The sequence below is a fragment of the Lontra canadensis genome, unplaced genomic scaffold, assembly GCF_010015895.1.
Source record: "Lontra canadensis isolate GAN:19392208 unplaced genomic scaffold, GSC_riverotter_1.0 scaffold81, whole genome shotgun sequence".
NCBI classification, from domain to species: Eukaryota; Metazoa; Chordata; class Mammalia; order Carnivora; family Mustelidae; genus Lontra; species Lontra canadensis.
Window position 1 is genome coordinate 9,331,720 of NW_022631075.1, and position 21,421 is coordinate 9,353,140.

Here is a 21,421-nt window from a genome sequence, read left to right on the forward strand (position 1 = left end):
CACCCCTTTGGCAAAATAAATCCATTTTCAGTAACTTTTCATAAGGAAATAGAGATGTGTACAGAAATTTAAGTTCAGTAATTTTTTATTAGATTTTTTATTGTGGCAAAATATATAATACATAATTTGCCAATTTATTCGTTTTAAGTGTACAATTCAGTGGCATTGATTACATTCAGTGTTGTGCAACCATCACCACTACCTATTTCCAAAAATTTTCACCAGCCCCAAAGAGAAGCTCTGTACCCATTAAAGAGTAACTCTCTGTTTTCCCCTTCCCCCAGACCCTGGTAACCTCTAATCTTTCTGTCTCTATACCCATTCTAGATATTTCACATAAGTGCAATCATACGATATTTGACTTTTTCTGTCTGGCTTCTTTCACTTAGCATAATGTTTTCAAGATTCATCCACATTCAGCATATATCAGCACTTCATTCCTCCTTATAGCTCAGTAATATTCCATTGTATGGATATACCACATTTGTTTATTCATTCATCTGTTGATGGACGTTGTTTCCATCTTTTGGAAATACGGGCCATGCACACTGATATACAGAAATGTTTGATCTATTTTCAATTCTTTTTTGGTGTTTTTATGGACAGAATTGTGTCCCCCCCCCAAATTTATATGTTGAAGCTCTAACCTCCAATGTGACTGTATTTGGAGACAGGGCTTCTAAGGAGGTAGCTAAGGTTAAATGAGGTCATAAGAGTAAGGCCTTAATCCTGTCAGATTGGTATCCTTATAGGAAGAAGATGAGACACCAGGAGTGCATGAGCACAGAAAACTAGCCATATGAACAGAGCAAGAAGGTGGCCCCTGCAAGCCAGAGACAGAGACCTCACCAGATCAATCCTGTCGGCACCCTGATCTTGGACTTCTAACCTCCAGAACTGTGAAAAAATAAATTTCTTTTAAGCTCCCCAGTCTGTGGTATTTTGTTATGGTAGTCTGAACAGACTAATTTAGATACACACACACACACACACACACACACACACACACACACACATCCAGGAGTGGAACTGCTGGATCATATGATAATTCCATGTTTAACTTTTTGAGGAACTGCCAAACTTTTTTCCATAGTGGCTGCACCATTTTATATTCCCACCAGCAGTATATGAAGGTTCCAATTTCTCCACATCCTTAAATTTAATCATTTTGATTGCAGTGTAATAATAATGAGTAAAATGGAATAGTAAATAATATTTAATTAGAGGAAACTGCCTAAATAAACTAGAATATAGCCATATGATGGATTATGCAGTCATTAAAATAATATATTCAAAAAATATTTATTAAAGATGTAGAAAAATGCTCAGGATATAATGTTAAATGACAAAGGCAGGATTAAAAACTCTATCATGTGTGGGGTGCCTGGGTGGCTCAGTGGGTTAAAGCCTCTGCCTTCGGCTCAGGTCATGATCCCAGGGTCCTGGGATCGAGCCCCGCATTGGGCTTTCTGCTCAGCAGGGAGCTTGCTTCCCTTCCTCTCTCTCTGCCTACTTGTGATCTCTGTCTGTCAAATAAACAAATAAAATCTTTAAGAAAAAAACTCTATCATGTGTGATCTAACTTCCAAACAAGCGACAGTGGAAGGAGATACAGAAAAATGGAGAGTAAATTTGGGATTAAGTTTTATTTGTACTTGCTGTACTTCCCATATTTTCTACAATGAACATGTGTTATTTTAATGAATAAAATACAGCATTTAAAAAATGAGCTATGTACTGGTCAAAATTAAGATTGTCAGAATGGTACATCTCCTGGCTAAATGGCTACAATATATCTTTTCAGCAAAGGAAAAGAATATGTGGAAAAGACACATCCAACTGATTAGGGTAATATCTAGATCAAGAATTACAGATATTGGGGCGCCTGAGTGGCTCAGTGAGTTAAGCCTCTGCCTCTGGCTCAGGTCATGATCTCAGGGTCCTGGGATCGAGCCCCACATCAGGCTCTCTGCTCAGCAGAGAGCCTGCTCCCCCGTCTCTCTGCCTGCCTCTCTGCCTACTTGTGATCTCTGTCTGTCAAATAAATAAATAAAATCTTTAAAAAAAACCTTCATATCAGAACTTCTTGAAATATAAAGCTTCCTATCTAATTTAAAACAAGTTTTAATTTATAAAAGTCCTATCTACATACAGATTTTTACCATATAAAGTAAGCTTTATCTTCCCAACATTTGCCCAAAGAATTGGCTAATAAGAAGAAGGCAATGTACTCAGTGAGGCATGTTTCATGGCATATACAAAGAGTGCTAGAAGTATGCTTGGGGAGCCTGGTGGCTCAGCAGTTAAGCATCTGACTCTTGGTTTTGGCTCAGATCATGATCTCAGGGTCCTGGGATCAAACCCTGAGCCCTGTGTTGGGCTCTGTTCTCAGGACAGAGTCTGTTTATCCTTTTCCCTCCCCCTCTGCTCCTTCCCCCAATCCCTACCCTGCACGCATGTGCACTTGTGCTCTCTCTCTCTCTCTCAAATAAAAAAATAAAATCTTTTTTTAAAAGTATGATTATTGGTAAGGTAAGGAGTTGCACATTATCAACAGACATATTTACTGCCTGTTTCTGATCTTTCCCAGAGTTCAACACACAGTAGGCAGTGATTACAACTAAGCCACATATATGCAGATAGAAGCAGAGACCCATGTACTATGCACACCTACCACCCTTGCAACATCGGCAGAGAAAGATGAAATGACAGTTTTGGAATCAGACCTACTCCAGTTTCATATCATATTAATTACATGAGCCTGCACAAAGATGCATCACCTATTTCCTCATCTGTAAAAAGGGGCTAATACCCACCAAATGGGGTTCTGATGAGTCTTAAATAAGAGAAAGGGAAAGCACTTAGCACAGTGCCTGGGATATAGTAGGAACTCAATAAATGCTAGCAACTTTCTTCTTGGGAACACTACTTCTTACATATCCCTTCCTTCCCCGATGCTGCCCTCCAGTGGACTAGAGCTCTCCTCCCCCCAAGTAAGGCGGGCTCCACTTGAAACAAATCCCGATTTGAAAAACAGGTCAGGTTTACTTCCCCATTTATCAAAAAGGTTTTTTAAATACATTTCAGACTAGAGGATATTTAAATGATGATATGATCTATAGAAGTACAATTGATCTACAGCTGTTCAGTACCTTGCTTCCTAAAGTTTCCTAACTAAATCTAGCTTATTTCCTATATAAATTGATCTTCCCACCACTACTGATTCTTCCCTAGAAAAATAACCTTGACCCTCTCCTTCAGTTCAGCCTTTCCCCCAGCAAAGTCCCTTTGGTTTTACTCACCCACACAGTTGTCACAGATGCTGCAATGGGAGGCCCGGGGAGGCCGGAAGATCTTGCATGTATAACAGTATTTCAGCTTTACAATCTGGTTGTTGATCTGGAAATTCTTGATACGAGGAGGTGGTCGCTGGCCCTGGGGCACTGCACCATTGGTAGCTTCTATAGGTCAGTAAAGACAGTTAATATCACTGCCAGTCATTATTTGAGCCCCAAAGTCTCACTTCTCCAAAAGCAGTGGGAGCAATCACCAGTTCCTTAGGCCCACTGTCTTTTCCAGACTAGCACTGCCTGAGGGCACTGTCAACATCAACAAGTATCCCATCAAATTCCACTGAATACCATGCAATTCTTTTCTGCACATGTGAAAAGAGGTTTCTTCATGTTTTTCGGCAGATTACAAAGAAAAACATTTATAAAAGAAATAAAAATGGCTAAAAAGCATATGAAATTAAATCATTCAAATTCACTAAGAATCAAAGGCATAAAAAGATGCATACAGAGATGCTGTTACCTCCTACTATATTAACAAATATTAAAAAGAATAAAAATGGGACGCCTGGGTGGCTCAGTCAGTTAAGTGTCTGCCTTCAGCTCAGGTCATGATCCCAGGGTCCTGGGGTTGAGTTCAGCATTGAGCTCCTTGCTCAATGGGGAGCCTGCTTCTCCCTCCACTTGCTTCTCCCTCTGTCTGCTGCTCCCCCCTGCTTGTGTTCTCTCTCTCTCTCTGACAAATAAATAAAATCCTTAACAAAAAAATAATAAAAATACCCAGTATTGGCAAGGATAGGGAAGGTATTTTTATACATAATCAGTAAGTGATAAAGCAGTGGCTCCCAAAACTTTAAAGGCATATATTTTTTGACCCAGCAATTCTGTTTCTAGGAATTTAACAAAATTACAAAGAGATACACAAAAGATGTTGATGGAAGGATATTTGTCACAGAGTCCCTTTTAATAGTGAAAACCTGAAAATAACCTCAGTGTCACAGGGGATTGGTTAAGTAAATGCATGCATAGGATGGAATATTGTGCAACCATTTAAAATGATGTAGACAAGTGAATGAAAACACAGGACAATATTCACAATATATTGCAAAATGAAAATGTACACTAGAAAGCATGTAACATGCATAAAAGGATATTATCTTGCAAAAATAAAATATATGCATAAAAAAGGCTGGTAATACTTAGAATCAGAAAAATAATCATTTAAAAATAAGAGTAATGCATGCTTATTGTAAAGGTTTAGAAAAAACAGAAGATATATGTAAGAAAAAAATCATTGACAGTCTCTCAACTCAGGAATATCCATGTGTTTTGGTGTATTTCCTTAACAGGTAAATAAACATTCATGATTTTTAAAAATTTGAGATCACATTATAAATATAATTTTGTACCCTCTGTTTTTCACTTAACACTGAATGGTGAACACTTTTCCATGGTTGTTAATTTCTCTTCCAAAAAATATTAATACTGGCAATATAATATTCCATCATATGTACATACCATAATCTATTTAACCATTCCATATTGTAGGGCATTTAAATGGCCTCTGGGTTTTGACTATTTAAATGATGTTGCATGAAAAAACTTAAAATGTTACAGATAAAGTTTAAATCCCCTCTGATCACCACCCCAATCCCAATTTCCACCTCCCCTTCTCAACAATATATACATATGTTGGGGCACCTGGGTGGCTCAGTCAGTTGAGCATCCAACTCTTGGTGTCAATTCAGGTCATGATCTCAGGGTAGTGAGACTGAACCCCAATAGTTGGGCTCCAGTCTCACCTTGGAGTCAGCTTGAGGTTCTCTCCCTCTCCCTCTGCCCCTTCCCCCCACCTCTCTCAAATAAATAAAATCTTTTTTAAAAAAGAGAATATATATTATCTAATATGCATTACAATTAATTTCTAAAACAGAAAGAAAAAAAAGAAAAGCATGTTGAAGTCTGAGCAGTAATATATGAAGTTGCCAGCATTAAAACAGCTAGGCCCATATTAAAAAGAAAAAGAAAGGAAAAAGAAAAAAATGACATGCTGAAAATCCTTCTACAGTAATTTGTATGAATCTGATTATTTCCTTTAACTAAACTCTAAGTGAAGTGCAATTACTGGGTCAAAGGGTATGAATCCTTAAAGCCCATATTGCTTATTGCTAAAATGCTTCCCAGACAGATCGTATCAATTTGCACGCCCATCCATCTGCAGCATATGAGAATGCCTGTCTCGTTGCACCCTAGATGTGCAGGGTAATTCTAAAAACAGAATAATTTTTCAATTCACTTTGATTTTAAAAATATCTGCCATATGGAACTTTTTTCCTTTTTTTGCAGAGTGGGGTAGATGCTGTGAAATCAAACAATAACAGTGTGCCACAAGTCTTAAAAGGATGGGGATAGCTCTTCACTAGAGAATGATTTAAGGACCAGCATGCCACCTTAATAGTCCCTTGCATGGCCTTTACATGAAGGCACTTGTGAGATAGAGTTCATGGTTCATCCTCCCCATGAGGCGCTATGCTGCAAGGGAATCGCAATGTTGTCTTCTGCCCCAACCTCCATGCATAGAGCATACCCAGCACAGGGATGAGTGCAAATTGACAAAAACTTGCTAACATAAACATACAAATGAACGCAAGAATGTATTCTTCCACGGAGAGAAACATGCTAAAAGGAGAGGTCACAATGTGACAGCTCAAGCGTGGGCTGCAGGCCCAGTGATGTGGCAAAACAGAACTAACCTTGCTAACACCTGCTGGGGGATGCAAGAGACAAGTCAAGGCACTGCCTTGACCTTCAGTTTCTCCATATGTGAATGGAAAGATGATGATAAAAGAATAATCCAGATGGCGAAAATATGGCACACACAACTCTCCCTCCTATCTTATTCCTAACTACCCCAGCTTTAGGTCTCCCCTGAACTCCAGCTGCACCAACACACCTGGCCTCTGCTTTTTCCCCACTATTCCCACTCTTACCCCATCCCTAAGTAGTTCAAGCTCAGATGTGCACAAACCATGCCCCCTTAGCTCAACTAAAACAGGCTAGAATTCTTCAAAAAGAAATTCGCTGAGAAGCTAGGGGGAAATGCAGCTAAAATAAACAAAAGAAATACAAAACCTTGGACGCTTTCAAACCACTGTAAAGCAGTATCAAATCAACAGATTGTATACTTTAAACTTACACAATGTTGTGTCAATTACATCTTGATAAAACTGGAGGAAAAGACATCAAATCGAAATGGAAGAAAATATTTCATTGATGATAGCATGCATATAAACATTGAGAATAAACTCAATATAAGAAATATAGAAACTAGGGCGCCTGGGTGGCTCAGTGGGTTGAGCCGCTGCCTTCGGCTCAGGTCATGATCTCAGGGTCCTGGGATCGAGTCCCGCGTCGGGCTCTCTGCTCGGCAGGGAGCCTGCTTCCCTTCCTCTCTCTCTGCCTGCCTCTCTGCCTACCTCTCTCTGTCAAATAAATAAATAAAATCTTTAAAAAAAAAAGAAATATAGAAACTAGAATTTAAAACTATAAAAATTTTATTCAAGGGCATAAAATTCAATCTTAAAATAGAGACATAGTATTTTCTTGGATAGGCAGATAATATTATACAAATGTAAATTCTCTCAAAAATATAAATGTAATATAATACCTATTATAACTTCAATGTTTGTGTGTTTTTAATTAAAGTAATATAAAAATCAAAAAACAAACAAACACCCTAACAATCTAAAGGCTAACCATAGATTGATGGTCCGTGGGCATTGCTTTTAGTCTTATAAGTCCTGGGCTCCTTTCTTCTAATCTATCTAGGTTGGACACTAACTCAAGCTACTTGGCTACTGGACTTGCAAACAATTTAGGCAAGCACTGCTATGGAGTCTGGGAGGCTCCCAGTCCCCACGAGTACTGATATCCTGGCCCTCTTTCCCGGTGCGAGCTCCTAGGATATTCCCTCCTCTAGCCCTGGGATCTTCTGGTTCAATTTGTGGAGTCACCCTGGATCCTGGCTAGTGTAGCACTTGATCTCTGTCCCAAAGAGACCTACCCTGAGCTGAAAACTGCACCATAATGAGCCTGTAACTGCTCCCTTTACCCTCCTTTACCTTCCTAGAATTCTCAGTAGTTCCTGGCATCATAGCTGTCTCCTCCCACCTTGTGTATTGCCTTAAAGCAGGAGTTCTTGGCAGGGCCCATGATCGTGCTTCAAAAGATCTGTGAATCTCTGAAATTACATCCCAAATTATATGTATAATCAAACATATAAGAATATTTTTATGAAAAGAAGGCTTATAGCTTTCATCAAAAAAAAAATCAAATGAGTTTATGACCCCTCAAAGGTAAAAAAAAAAATCCCATCCTCTTCAGACAAGTGCAGTAAGACAAACCCTTCCTGAGACACAACCCAACCACAAGGAAGAATGAAGCATATGGCTTTCAAATCTTGCTAAACCTGCCTTACCAAAACCATAGGGTAGTCATGATCTCAGATTCAGGATCTTACAGGGAAAAAGCTAGATATTATTCTTAGTCTGCAACTACTATTATGATTCCATTCCTTTTAGTGATTAAAGTCACCACAGCATCTTGCCAGCTGGTTAGAACACTCACCTATCTCCATTTCTATGAAAGCTGCTTCATCTGGTAGGGCCCGAGGGATCACTCCAGGGTCACTGAAGCTGGTCCTCAACAGTGTAGCCATGGAGAAAAGGAAGAGCATGGCAGCAAACACAGGGATGGCAGGAGAGAGCTGGACAGCCAGGTAGCGACATCTGAAGGAAGTGGGCAATTGAACATTTAGTTATATCCACCCTATATTGACCACAAACTCTTACCAGCATGTCGATCTGGTCTCCACAATAAAATGAGCAGTACATTGAGGGAAGAGACCATGTTTTTTTCTTCTCTTGAACTATGCATAACTCCTAATATACGGTTCTTCACATAGTAGGAGCTCAATGCTTACTTGATGTCACCTATAACCTCAGAAGACAGTCTCCAGGGACCTCCCCTATCACCAAGTCCAATTCCTCCTGTCAGCCTGCTGAGGACCACATTTCCTCTGTGCCTTGGGAAAGGCTCACACCTACTAGGGTCAGGGAAGCAACTAAGCCTGGACTTGTAAATACCACAGGTTGCTCTCACTCTGGGAATGTCTAGAGCTTTTCGTAATCACTCAACTGGCATTAGGCCTGAGCTCAAAGAGGAGGAAGAAAAGATGAGGACCATTCATGAAGCAGGGTCCCAGTGTCAGAGGGTACATCTGGCACGCTTCAAGACTAGTGAAAAGCTTCAGGGCTGCTGATTGACTTTGTAACATCCATCCTCTTCTCTCCTCAATTTGCTCTGCTAGTAGGTACTTAGTGACCTCAGGCAAAGGAATAAGAAAATTGTATCTCCTCAGCACCTCTCCCCAACATCATGTTTGCTCCCCCTCTTTCCTCATAATTCAGCCAGAAAGCCACCCCTCTTCCTCTCTGGGTATCCCAGATCTACTCATCTTTCAGGTCCCAGAGATATCAATGCCATCATTGCCACCATCACAACTTACTGAGCACTCAGCGTATGCCAGGCACCACACTATGCCGTTTATATGCATTATCTCATTCAATTCTCACAGTAAATCTATGACATAAAGTCTATTATACCCATTTGATAGCTGGAGAATCTGGGATTTAGAGAAGTCTTGCCTCTTCTGAGAGGCCTAGCCTAAGCTGCACTAATCTCTCCCTTCTCTACCGCGGTAGTCCTCGCTGCCAGAGCCTTGTATTGTTTCCTAGCTGCTTTTCACTATGTTGACCTCGTCTTCCCCAGCTGCACTTCGTAAGAGGAAAAACCTTGTCTTTGTGAAGTAGGAATGTTTGGGTTTGCATTCTGGCTCTGCCAGCTCCTACTTGGGTGACTTAATTAACTTCAGTCTCCTTAGCTGTGAAATGAGAATAGTAATAGTACTACATAGGATCATTGTGTCATCAAATGCATGAATATAAATAAAGTGCTTAGAACTGCACCTGACACATAGTAAACGTTAAGTAAATGTCAGCTCTTAACGTTACCGTCTTACCATCGTGGTTCTTTATCTCCCAGAGCTTAATACAAGTATGGGAACAAAGAAGCTATCCACAAATACTTGTTGCATCCAGCTGAATTTCAAATAGGAATATGTGATGAGAGTTATCACTGACCTATTTTTATTCTTTTCCTCCTGAGGCACATTTTTTCCTTCAATACAGAGATCTTCTCTTGGAGGCAGACTATAAGTGGATGAGCAAGGGCCAGAGGGAGAGTGGAGAAAGTAAGCTAAGGAAAAAGGCTTACCTCATCGGCATGGGGATTAAGCAAGTTGCTGTCCACTCAAAGCAAACATTTAACCCCCGGTTGTACATTCACTGTAGTTTTGGAAATCCACACGAGATCCTCCCCCTGCCTCCCTGCCACACACACGAGTGCAGGGGTGGGCGGGTGAGAACCAACCAAATATTGGGCTGAGCAATTTGTCAGTAGAAGATGAACATATGTAGTGAACTTGCAAAATGATTTTGTGGCTTTTTGTTTGCTCGCCTGTTTGTTTTTAAAAAAATCCTCGGTTATAGCCTGATTTTGTATGATTTACTTCCTTTCCCTAAAAGCTAAGGGTAGGAGGTAAAATTTGAAGAACTGAAAGATCTGACTACATACAGGGTAATTAAGGTCCTTACAGATCACTAGCTCGTGGATTACCTTCTTTTCCATTGTTCCACCTTCAGTAGAACGCATAGCCAAAAAGTGAATTTGGAAACAAAAGTCACCTCTGCCTATCAGGAACCCAGAGGATACAGAAGAAACATTAAGACTCTGTTTCATGAGCAAGCCAAGTAAAATACACTAACAGAAAACAGCCATCTTTCTAGCCATTGCCTATTTCTAAGATCACTCTTGAAAACAAACAACTTCTCTAGGACTTGAACTGCTCTGGGTGTATGGTCTCCAATAAACAGAAAAAATCAGAGCTATCTGACTGGCCACCAAAGGGATTTTAAATCATTTTATTACAGGAAAAAGATACAGAGAAAACAGAACTCTCTCTCTCTCTCTCTCATACATGCGCGCGCGCGCACACACACAATCAATGTTGCCCCCCATGCATGAAGGACCTAAGATTAACTAAGTCTCATTCCAACACCTGCTTGTTAACCAGACAAAGGACAACTTAGATTTGAATTATGCTACGCCATCAAGGATAAAGGTCTCTGTAATCTCCACACGGACTATCTTCTGCACCTGCTAAAACAATCCACTCTGTATGTCAACAAGTACACAACAGGCCCATTGTACTGTTCTCCAGAGATGAGGCTATTGGCAGTCAGTTGTCACTAGTGAGTGGGTGTGGCTGGGAAGGCAGATGTGGGACCAGCAGGCCTTTCCACTCCAAGTAAGAGGAAACTTGGAGAGCCAGTAGCTAAAACTGCTGTTAACTACAACTTATCATGTATGTCTGTCTTTAATAGTTATGATCAAAAACACCCCCTTAGGGGGTGCCTGAGTGGCTCAGTTGGTTAAGCTTCTGCCTTTGTCTCAGGTCATGATTCTAGGGTTCTGGGATTGAGCCCCACGTCCAGCTCCCTGCTCAGCGGTGAGAAGCCTGCTTCTCCCTTTCCCCACTTCTCCTGCTCTCTTTTACTACCTCTCTATCTCAAATAATATAATATTTTTTAAATACCCCCTTGGATTAATCCCATAATTGCACTAAGCTAGAGATCTGTCTCTGACAGGACCAGGGTATGTGAAAATTTGGTGGCAATTCCCAATATCAACCTGAAAAGTCAGGAGTCTCCTAAATCACTAATTTGTCTTACTGGAAGACTAGATCTGTCATCCATAAATATAAGCTAACTGGTTTTTTAAAATCCCCCAGTATTTTCCATTTATATCACTTCTTGGAATAATGATATCCATATACTTTTTGAAACAGAACTCTCTTTTATCTTCAGAGTACCAAGAGGCTTTCCCCCTTCCAAAGGGTTCAGAAGTTGCTTTTCTCCCTTGTGAATTTTATAAACACAACCATGTCTCCACTAAGTCTTCCTTTATGCCACCTGAAGAAATATCATTATTTTAAGCCACCTTCTATCAACCTCTTGATTGGCCTCAGGCTTTCATAGCTGGACTACATGACTGGACTTCCACATGTCCCATGGGCCGCATGGTGGTACTGTCTAGCAGTAACTAGCAGTGCCAGGCTGGGCTGGTGTGTCATGTCCCATCCCCCATCCCTTGCATGCTAGTTCATTGGAGGGACAATGATAATGACACAGACTTTAACTGATATCAAAAAATTCAAAAGAGATTCATGAGTGGAGTTGGTAAGAAACCAGACAGATTCCATAGCAGGGCTCTGCCTCACAGACTGGGAGCATGGATTGGTATTCTATACAATACTCTACCTCCAAGTCTTCCTAATAGCTCAGTGCAATCAATCAGCCAACAAGTGTTTATGGGTCTAACAAATGAAGAACAAGAGAAAATAGGAGTTAATTTTGTTGGGAAAAACGTAACAAATATGAAATAGCTGAAGAATAAGATAAGACCAATAATCAAGGGTTAGGATGGTGATTCAGACTCTAAGGACTATAAGTGGTCAGAGAAGAGCTCTTGGGAAGCTGGTGGCTGCTTAAAACTGCTCCCATAGCAGCTGTTAAGGGTGGCTTTAAGGAAGAGCTGTGCTTGGAACAGAAGAAAGGGTTCAAGATTAGAGTCTCACTATGGCCCTTGTCCCACATAATAGTAATAAGCCTTTGCTGTTAGTCCCCACTGATATGGACAGTTGTCTGTTCTCTTACACACTACCTACTTCTAAAGCATAGTAAACATGCAGAGTCACCTATACTGGCTCAAGGCTCTTATGATGACACTCAAGAGTTTGCTGATAGGGAAAAGTTTCCTTGGACACTAAAAACATAATTTAAAATCAGTCTCTAGTTTGACTGCTATGTGAAGGTCAAAGGAAGAGGCATTAGTCTGTTTTGCTCCAGTAGCAAAGGGGAAAATTAACCAAACAGGGACATTTTCAATTCTGAGGCAATGAGCCATCTTCTCACTAAGGAGGGCCAAAATCTCTAGCCAGACAAAACCTGCTAAGCAGTCGTTAAACGGCAGTGATAATAGCAAATTTCACGTTTCGATTATAACAAAAATAGCAAATTTCAAATATAACAAATAACAAATTTCAATTATAATGTACTCCTGCCCAAAGCATAGAACAATTCCCTGCTGCTTATACTAATCCCCAAACCCCACAGGCCAGTTATTCTGAGGCCCTCCATTAACTGGCCTCATCTAATAACCATCATAAGGTTCTTGCATTCTCATTGCTCCATTCCAGAAATATTCCCCTAATTACCCTGAATTCACTGGCTTCTTGCTATTGCAAAGGCATAAGGTGCCTCCTCTGTTCTAAAACATGATACCAGCTCAGGTGTCTCTGAGGAAGAAGATTTAGGAGATCTCTTCTTTACCTCAATAAACATCTCAAGTGATATCAGCATGCTGGGGGAAATCCCTGTTCTTTGTGCTTGCTTTTCCCAAAATAGAAGATCACTATACTTAATTAAGACTCATTCTCAAAAGATGGGAGGGGTGCCTAGTGTCACAGTCGGTTAAGCATCCAACTCTCGGTTTCAGCTCAGACCATGATCTCAGGGTCCTGGGATCGAGCCCTGCATCAGGCCCTGCACTCAGCATGGAGTCTGCTTGAGATCCTCTCTCCCTCTCCCTCTGCCCCTCCTGATCATTCTCTCTCTCTCTCAAATAAAGAAATAAATCTTAAAAAAAAAAAAGATGGGAGATGCATTCAGTAGAGATCGACAGTGTGAAACTTATCACCAAAAAAGGTAGTAGAGGCTGAAAATATACAGATAAATTCTGAATGACAGAACTGTAAAGAAAGGAAAGCATACCATTTAGAAGACATAATCCAACCCTTCTCCAGGGAACGTGCTTTATCAGCAAGTTGAACTTAGCTACGTACTTTAACAGATTGATATCGGAGAGGCAACTATGACTTTCTAAAACTGCTATTTGGTTGGCCAAGTCTTAGAATCTTGGGCTAGGTAAAGCACAAGACAGAACCTCCACGGAAAAATTTTCCAGAAAACGTTCTCTTGGTTAGAGATCATGACAAGTCACTTTTTCATTTTCCCAATCTCATCTAATAACTTCAGGAACCTGGACATAGGAACTATAAGTGCAATATTCTGCCATGTCAGTTTGGCTTTGGTCTACATAGCTCTGTATTTCCTCAACCTGGTAACTTTGTGTCGTCATATTGTCTTTCCCATCTCTCCACGGGGACACAATGCCCCTCTCATCACGGATCACCCACATAGTAATGAGGTAGGGAGCACACATTGCTTAAATTTTCTCCAAACCATTCTCATTTGGGCAGCAGGGATGGAGTAGTAGTCACAGAGGTGATGACCCCTAACACAAAGCTTCCTTTCTATGTTCACTTAAACATGGGCTTCTCTGTTCCTGCAAGGCTACCAGAATGCTAGGCCAGAGTGCTACTAGTTTTCTACAAAGACACCTTCACTTCCCAGGAGCTTGAGTGGGGGAGGCCCAAATAACCTAGATGCCACTAGGTAACACAATCCCTAGTTAGCAAGAACCCAGAATACGCTAGTTTAGCATTTGGCACTATGCACACTTTAGTAAATCTGAATGTCTTTAGGATTCCATATTCAAGGTAACAATGAAATGAAAGGTAGTGTCATAAAGAGGCACTGGCTGGCTGACTGATCTTAACAACGGGACCTCTATTCTGTGCACCTGGTTTCCTCGCCTGCAAAAGGATGGAGATAATTTCCAAGGCCCCTTCCAGTTCTACCATTCTATGATTCTGTGAGTCAAGACTGTTATATTTTAAGTGTATCCAGAATGTATTAATTCAGTAACATTTATTGACCACCTACTCTACGTAAGGTCTGGTGGAAGGCACCATGGAGGGCTACACAGACATAGGAGATAGTCCCTGGCATTGAACGAGCTCAAAGTGTAATAATCATAGAATTTAGAAATCTAAGAAATGTCATATGATGATATGTTAAATGAGCAGTATGTGCAGAAATTAATGGAAAGGTTTCAGGAAGGAAGACTCAAGAAGGGACGTGAAAGAGAGGTAGAATTTGGATAGGCTAGAAGTGGGTCAATTACGAAGCACCACTACAAAGGTTTTTTCAGTTCATCTAATTCAATGACTCCTCTACACATCAAAATCACCCGCAAGGGTCAGTCCAACAGGGTTTGATAGCACCTTGATACAATTCCCTCTACAGAGAGCACAATGAGGCATAAGCGCTGAGCATAGAAGCAAACTGCTTATACTTCAGGGGTCAAGAGTCACTTAGTCATTCTTGCCACAAGAGAAGTCTGGGTACCTTGACCCCACCTATAGTCTGGTCATAAAATTAAAAGAGACAGATAGGAAGCCAATTCCAGAAGACACTGCACTTGGTCTTTCCTCTAAGCTTTATCAAGAAGTTGAATTTGACTAACACCACAATAGTCTTTGAGTAGCTGGACACCTCACAGTTGTCTGTGTCATTCCACTAGAATGTCCTGACATAACTGGCCAAGCTGGTGGCCAAGCTTGTGTGTTCACACAAGCTGGACAGGGTTTGGGCAGAAAAGACTGAGAATGGTTCATGTGGTCAAAGCTAAAACTGGCATATTCACTCACATTTCCTAAATACCTCACCCTAAAAATAAATTAGGAAATCCTTTTTTTAAGCACTGCAAAATTTTCACTCTGCTTTTAAAGTCAATACATTTACCATAGATATAATTATGTTTAAATATGAAATATATTTAAATACAGCTACCTACTGGAAATCCAACCTTTCCTTTACAGTGTGTGTATCTGAATCTTCTAGACAAACACAACAGTTATACAGAACCTCAGACTCTCAGAGTTGCAAGAGGCTTAGTGATATCCTAGCCCAATTTCCAATCCTGGGCAGGAATCCACTTTGAGACAGCAGCCCTGAGAGATGGCCACCCAGTATCTTTGGAAACACTTCTAACAATACAGAGCTAACTAGCTCCTAGATGGAAAACCTTCTTTCATCTTATGTATTCGACCTACTGTCTGTCCACTGAAAATTATAGGTCCCTCCTTTGAGAAGTCTAAATGTGTAAAGGCAAAATCAAAAAATAAAAAAATATATATATACTGGTACTACTAATACTGCATGTTTTTCATCAAGGAGTGCCCACATGCCTGACCAGATTTCTCCAGCCATCTGGCTAACCCAGAGCTGTGCCATGGGCAGCTATAAATCAGCTTCCACTTGTTCCTAAGCACCTGCTACAGGCAAAACCCTATGATGAAAATACAGGTCCAGATGTGCAGCAAGATCTATACTTCCCTAAGGCAAAAATGCAGCAGCCAGAGGATGTGGAATCTACACTCCTAGGCAATTTGAGGATGAAAATAGCCCTCTGTCACTGGTGGTTCAGATGCCCTCACCTGCCTGAAGGCAGGGGACTAGATCAGCTGATTTCCTGAGGTCTCCTTAAATTCTAATGCTAACAAAGGGGCCCATATTCTGCCTCCCAAATGCTATCCCCCACTGTGTGGTTGGTAGTGAATTATATATTCCAAAGGAAAGGTTGACCAGAAAGAGATTTCATGCCTCAGAGGCATGCTGGTGTCCTTTGTACAGCCTGTCATTAACTAGGCATAAGGCAGCCAGCACTCAGAGTATTTGTGTGTCTCTGCGTGAGACACACACACACACACACACACACAGAAACACACGCACATGTGCACAAACAGATTCCACCACTCTCAGTAAAAAGGATTCATCACCAGTGTCCTCTCCCCTTTGGTCAGCTTTATGCTTTCCCATTCCACTCCTTTGCTCACACATTAACTTCTTTCTCTCTTCTCCCTCCCCTAGCCCTACCCTCAAACATATTTACTCTGTCTGGGTGGCTTAGTTGGTTAAGCGTTGGATTCCTGATTTTAGCGCAGGTCATGATCTCAGGGTTGTGGGATGGAGGCCTACACTAGGCTCCGTGCTCAGCACAGAGTCTGCATGTCCCTTTCCCTCTGCTCCTCCCCTGGCTTGTTCTCTCTCTCTCTCTCTCTCTCTCAAATAAATAAATAAAAATCTTTTTAAAATATTTACTCTATCACACAGATTGCTGGAACTCAAGGCAGTTCACAAACAATGTTATCCTTCATATCTGAGGGCAAAGCACAAGAAATAACTTGGGGGAAAAGTGATCTTGGTAGAAAACTCAACCTGCCTCCATCAAACAGTAACTTGGCTAATTATAAGCTTCATCCCACAGGCAGTTTTGTTCAGAGGCCTCTGGGGCCTAAGTGGGACAGATTCAAATCGGATTCTGTCTGGCTCCCAGATACAGAAAGGGCCAAACGCCAATAGCCCCAAATTTCAAGTTCCCCTGGACGGCCAAACCAGAGGTTTCCTGGGCCCAGAATTACTAACTCACTCAGGGCCTGGAAACAAATCTCATCCCTGTTTCAAATGGTTCCAACCACAAAAATTTAACTCTAAGATGGAAGGGTGTGGTGGCAGAAAGAGGTAGTGATTCAGCAGGGGGAAGACTGAAAGAGAGGGAGAATGATAGCGAGTTCGGCTTTGCACTTTCAAAAAGAAGCAAGGCAGGAAAAAAAGCAAAAACAAAAACAAACAAAACAAAAACTTGGGGAGAAGGGTGAGAGGGGAAACATTTTTTTTTTAATGTTTCACATACTCCTGCCTGACCACACATGCTCATTTGTGCCACACACAAGTACACCCATACACACGCTCACCATAAACCTCAGACTGGAAAGCAGCTAAGAAGCCATCACCAACCGGACTTTGCCAAATACTTCACGAAGTCAGCAGCAACAGCAGCAGCAAAAGTGCCTTTGACAAAGAGCCTCTCTGACCTTCCTTTCCTAGCCCTGTTATAAACTGCCCCCCCTTGCTGTTATTCAAGCCAGCTGCAATGAGCAGAAAGTCTGGCAAAGCAGCCTGAAAAATCACTCTTGATGCACTGGGAAAGCCTGGAGCCCTTACAGAAGAAGGGCAAAATTGAGCTCCAAGAGACCAGAGCTCATTTTAATTACCACAAAGCCTGGCCAAGGAGCCCCCTCTTCCCTCCTACGGCCATGCCCCAGCATGGGAGCTCCACTTCCAGGTCACTCTAGTGTATAAACTATAGCAGGCTCGTATCAGGTGTGGCTCACAGTCTACACACACTCCTTTTGGCTCCTCAGAGCTCTCCCCATAATAATCCTAAACCAATTAGCATTGCTCCCATCCCTAGAGTATCTCAGCACACCCAGTAGTCATGCCATTGTACCCTAAAATCCAACTGGCCACCTCCCTAAAGCAGTGACTGATACAGGATTCAAATAGTGGCTCTAGTATTAGCTTTACATCGCAGAAAAAATAACTCCAAGGCTGGTATCAGGCTCACACAGAATACAGAGTTGTTTATGTTGAGTGATCCTGAGTGAAACTTACATTTAATAAGCACATATGTACTACACAGGTGGCTAGTTTGTGTTACAAACTAGTTTGAGGCTGGAACTGATCTGCAGGTCCCCGATTCAGATGGCTTTTCAATTTAATAGCTAGCAGAGAGCTGAGCCCTAAGGAAATAGGACCCAGAATAACAGAATAGGTCAGTTTTGTGGTATTGAGTTATGACCATGAGGGCTGCCCCAGCCCCAAAAGGGGTGGGGAAGAGGGAGTCTGTCACTAAGAACCTAAGGAGACCACTGAAAAGGAGAGGTGAATAACAAAGACAAATTCCTTTATTACCCAAGTGTGCCAGGGGTAATCCCAAATCAGTGCTATAAAATTGGAGTCAAAGGTCTTGGCCTTTTTAGGAAGCAGGTACTCTGCTATAAGCACAAAGAAATGAATTCAGTTGGCATGATCTAAGGACATAGCTCAAGAGGATAGTACCATCCAAAGACCATCCACAAACTTCCCAGAAAGAAGGTTCTTCCTCTAGACCCAAAGAAACCATAATCAGGTAACTCTACTCAGTGGAAACTCACTCGAAGGCGAAGAAGAGTGTACATGTCCCCAGGATGAGGAAGAGGGTCAAATAGAAGATGCCCTTTTGCCGGGCCATCATGACTCGCCCATCACAGCAGAAGGTGTTCCTGCCTGGGAGTTTCTCCCACTTCCGTGTCACCTTCTTTCTCACCACCATCACAGACATGATTGGAATTCCTGGTCCAAAATGGGCTTTGTGATTACAAGAGGGAAGAAACAGAAGCTGAGCCCAGCTTTGATATCACGATGCCTGCTATTGCTGCCGCGGGGTCAAACATCATCAAAAGTCCAATTTCTAGCCCTAAGAAAAAGCACAAAAGGAAAAAAAAAGTGAGGCAGGAACAAGAAAATGCAGTTCAATCCTCCTTTCCCACAGGTGGAAAGACGAGCACTGCCTGAAGGGGTAGGGGTAGGGAAGTGGGAAAAGTTTATTTCCAATCCGTGTTTGTCCTCTAAAAGGAAAAAAGGTTAAAGGTTCTCAAAAAAAAAAAAAAAAAAGAAGGGGGCTAGCATATCTTCTTAAGTAAATCCCTATGCTTCCAGTATAATACTGATGATCTGATCATCATAAAACCTTGGAACTAGAAGGGATTTTATGGGTGATAACCCCAATTACTTTGTTTTAGGAAATGAGTAAAGTTAAGACCATAGAGAGGAAGTAACTTGTCCAGCGTCACACAGCTGCAAAGCTAAGCCAAGAAAACACGTAAGCTGACTTCCAGTGTAGGGCACTTTCCATATTCCACACTGTTCTATAATCATCAGTAAGAGGACTCTAAAAACAATAGTAGAGTTTCTGTCCTTAAGGAGCCATTCCCTCCCCTCCACTTCACCTTCTTTCTTCAATTAGCCACTCAAATATGAATCACACCCGGGAACAAGTCGCCCTCTGGCAGGGCTAGGAGGTTCTGGACATTCTGTACACATACCCAGGTTGTATTTACTCAAAACAGATTTCCCCTAATCAAACCCTCTGCAACCTCCTGAGTTCGGGAAATGAACCAATCTTGCCAGTCTAGCCTAACATTTGCGGGAATCTTAATGGAACCACATCACAGACCTATAGGTGAAAGGCTGACTTAAGCAGGAGAGGTTTTGGAATGGTTGGGGGTGGGGGTGGGTGGCATGGCAGAGTCATGAGCTAAGAAACGTCATAAAGGTGCTTGCTTTCTGGGACATTTCATAAGTGCCATTTCTACTTGGCATCCTGAACCCCGGGGGGCCCAGCCTCTCTCAACCACTGTAACCCTTCTCTTCTCAGGTGTGGTGCTGTGGCCTCTATTTACTGACACCACATGCCCGACACTGGCAAGAATGAGGTGGAAGCCTGCAGCCCGCCTGAGAGAAACAACCAACCCGAAATCATTCTGGGCTGGAGAGGGCAAGGGTCCAGAGACCAGGAGATGAGCAGGGAAATGAGAAAGCAAGAAGGCTTGGCCAAAGGGAGGGAGCACCAGAGGTGCAGAGAACACTTCCTTTGTGTAAAACTAACCTGGAAAACAATCTCCTCCAGATAAACCGGCCCAGCGGGAGAAGAGAGACCAGGAAGGGGAGCCGGGCCCTGGGAGAACAAAGATCAAAATCCATCTAGAGGCAGCGACCGGCCCACCAGCCGGGGACCGGAGGCCCGAGTCCGGGGCGGGCGGCAGGCGCGGCCTCGGGAGGCCAGCCCTGCCTCCGCCACGCAGCGGACCACCGCCCCAGGCAGGTTGGGACGCGCGCCACCTCCACACGCTCGTACACACTCACACACGCCCGCCACGTGTAGTCACCCGCGGCCAGGGGCTCGGCGGCAGCAGCCCGGCTGAAAAGGGCAATTGCCTATGTCCGCGCGGCGGGGCTCAGCGGAGGGGTTGGCAGCCCACCATGCGGCCGAGCCCAGGAGACCCCAACCCCCACCCCTCGTTACCTGAACCCGGGAGACCGAACTCGGCCGGGAACTGAGGGCAGGAAGTGCACCTTCCCAGGGGACCGCGTCAGCTGCCAGAGGTGGCAGCGACTTCTCCTCCCCAGCCCGGAGGCTGCCTCCTCCTGACAAGGGGCCCCAATAGTCGGGGCCCTAAACCAGCTGTGGCAACCGCCCACCGCTGGCCAAATGGAACGCTCCTCACGTCACCAGGTCGTTCCAGTAGTTGCTCGCCTGCCATTGGCTGCTCGGCCTTGGTGCCTCCGCCCCTGCCACCCCTGCCCCGAACTACCATTGGCTACTCCAAACGCCACTCGACGCTGCCTCCGCCCCACTCCCCCACCCATCTCCCGGCTTCGTGCCCACCTGCCAAGCCACAGCGAGCCTCCCTTTGGGGTCCCGGCGCCAATGTGAGAAGCGTCGCTTTCTACTGATATAGTTATGCAGACACGGAGGTGAAGGGTAGTGCTGAAGGGACAAGGAGGGACGGACTACCAGCCTCCCCTCGCACACAGGGTGAGACGCTGAAGCAACACTGGCTCACAGATCCCTGTGCTCACCCCATACTAGGTCTGCCCTGGGCCTCTTCCGCCCTACGTGCCTGAAATCGATCGCGACTCCGGATTTTACTCTTTATCAGCATAAAAACAAGTCCTCTCCCTCCCAAGTCCCATTCAGTAGTTAGGGATCTCACCTCTGTCCCAGTCACCCTGGCCTGCATCTCTAAGGCTTCCTGAACACAACAAACATAAAAAGGAACTTGAAAGGGAGAGCTGTCCCCAGGAACGCAGAATCATTTTGTGGTACCGAAAACAAGTAATTGTGATTAAGTTAGAGAAACTCGACTGCCAGTGCTTAAATTCTTCCAGGTAGGTAATGAAGTAAGGTTTCCAAGAAGGTTGTAAATTACTGTTCGCTTTGGAGAGCTTATGATGATTGGAGGGGGGCGGGGATACAAGGCACAATCCCCACCCACCAACCACATTGATTCTGTCCCTCTGCAGCTACTGCCACAATGACCCACTGCTCCTGATCCGAGTGAGCCGCATTCTTTAGAAGTTCGAGATTGGAGTGAGAAAAACAGTTGAGAACAAGGGCATTAATATTATACAGAGGACTTTAAAAGACATCAGGTCTGTTTCCAC

The 21,421-nt window shown here is 43.0% G+C and overlaps 1 protein-coding gene across 2 annotated transcripts in view; it reads right to left on the minus strand.

Annotated features, from left to right (window-relative positions):
- The window catches only part of ZDHHC9 (zinc finger DHHC-type palmitoyltransferase 9), a 32,553-nt gene extending 12,068 nt beyond the window's left edge, over window positions 1–20,485 (minus strand). The window contains exons 1-5 of one of the 2 annotated variants that reach the window (XM_032882364.1): window positions 20,280–20,485; window positions 19,863–19,931; window positions 18,370–18,671; window positions 7,917–8,077; window positions 3,303–3,461 (exon numbers count right to left, since the gene is read on the minus strand). In XM_032882364.1, coding sequence (XP_032738255.1) covers window positions 3,303–3,461; window positions 7,917–8,077; window positions 18,370–18,536 — 487 coding nt within the window. In that variant the 5' untranslated portion in view covers window positions 18,537–18,671; window positions 19,863–19,931; window positions 20,280–20,485. The remainder of the gene's footprint in view (window positions 1–3,302; window positions 3,462–7,916; window positions 8,078–18,369; window positions 18,672–19,862; window positions 19,932–20,279) is intronic. The other variant, XM_032882365.1, reaches the window with a different exon arrangement.
- Between the last annotated feature and the right edge of the window lie 936 nt (window positions 20,486–21,421).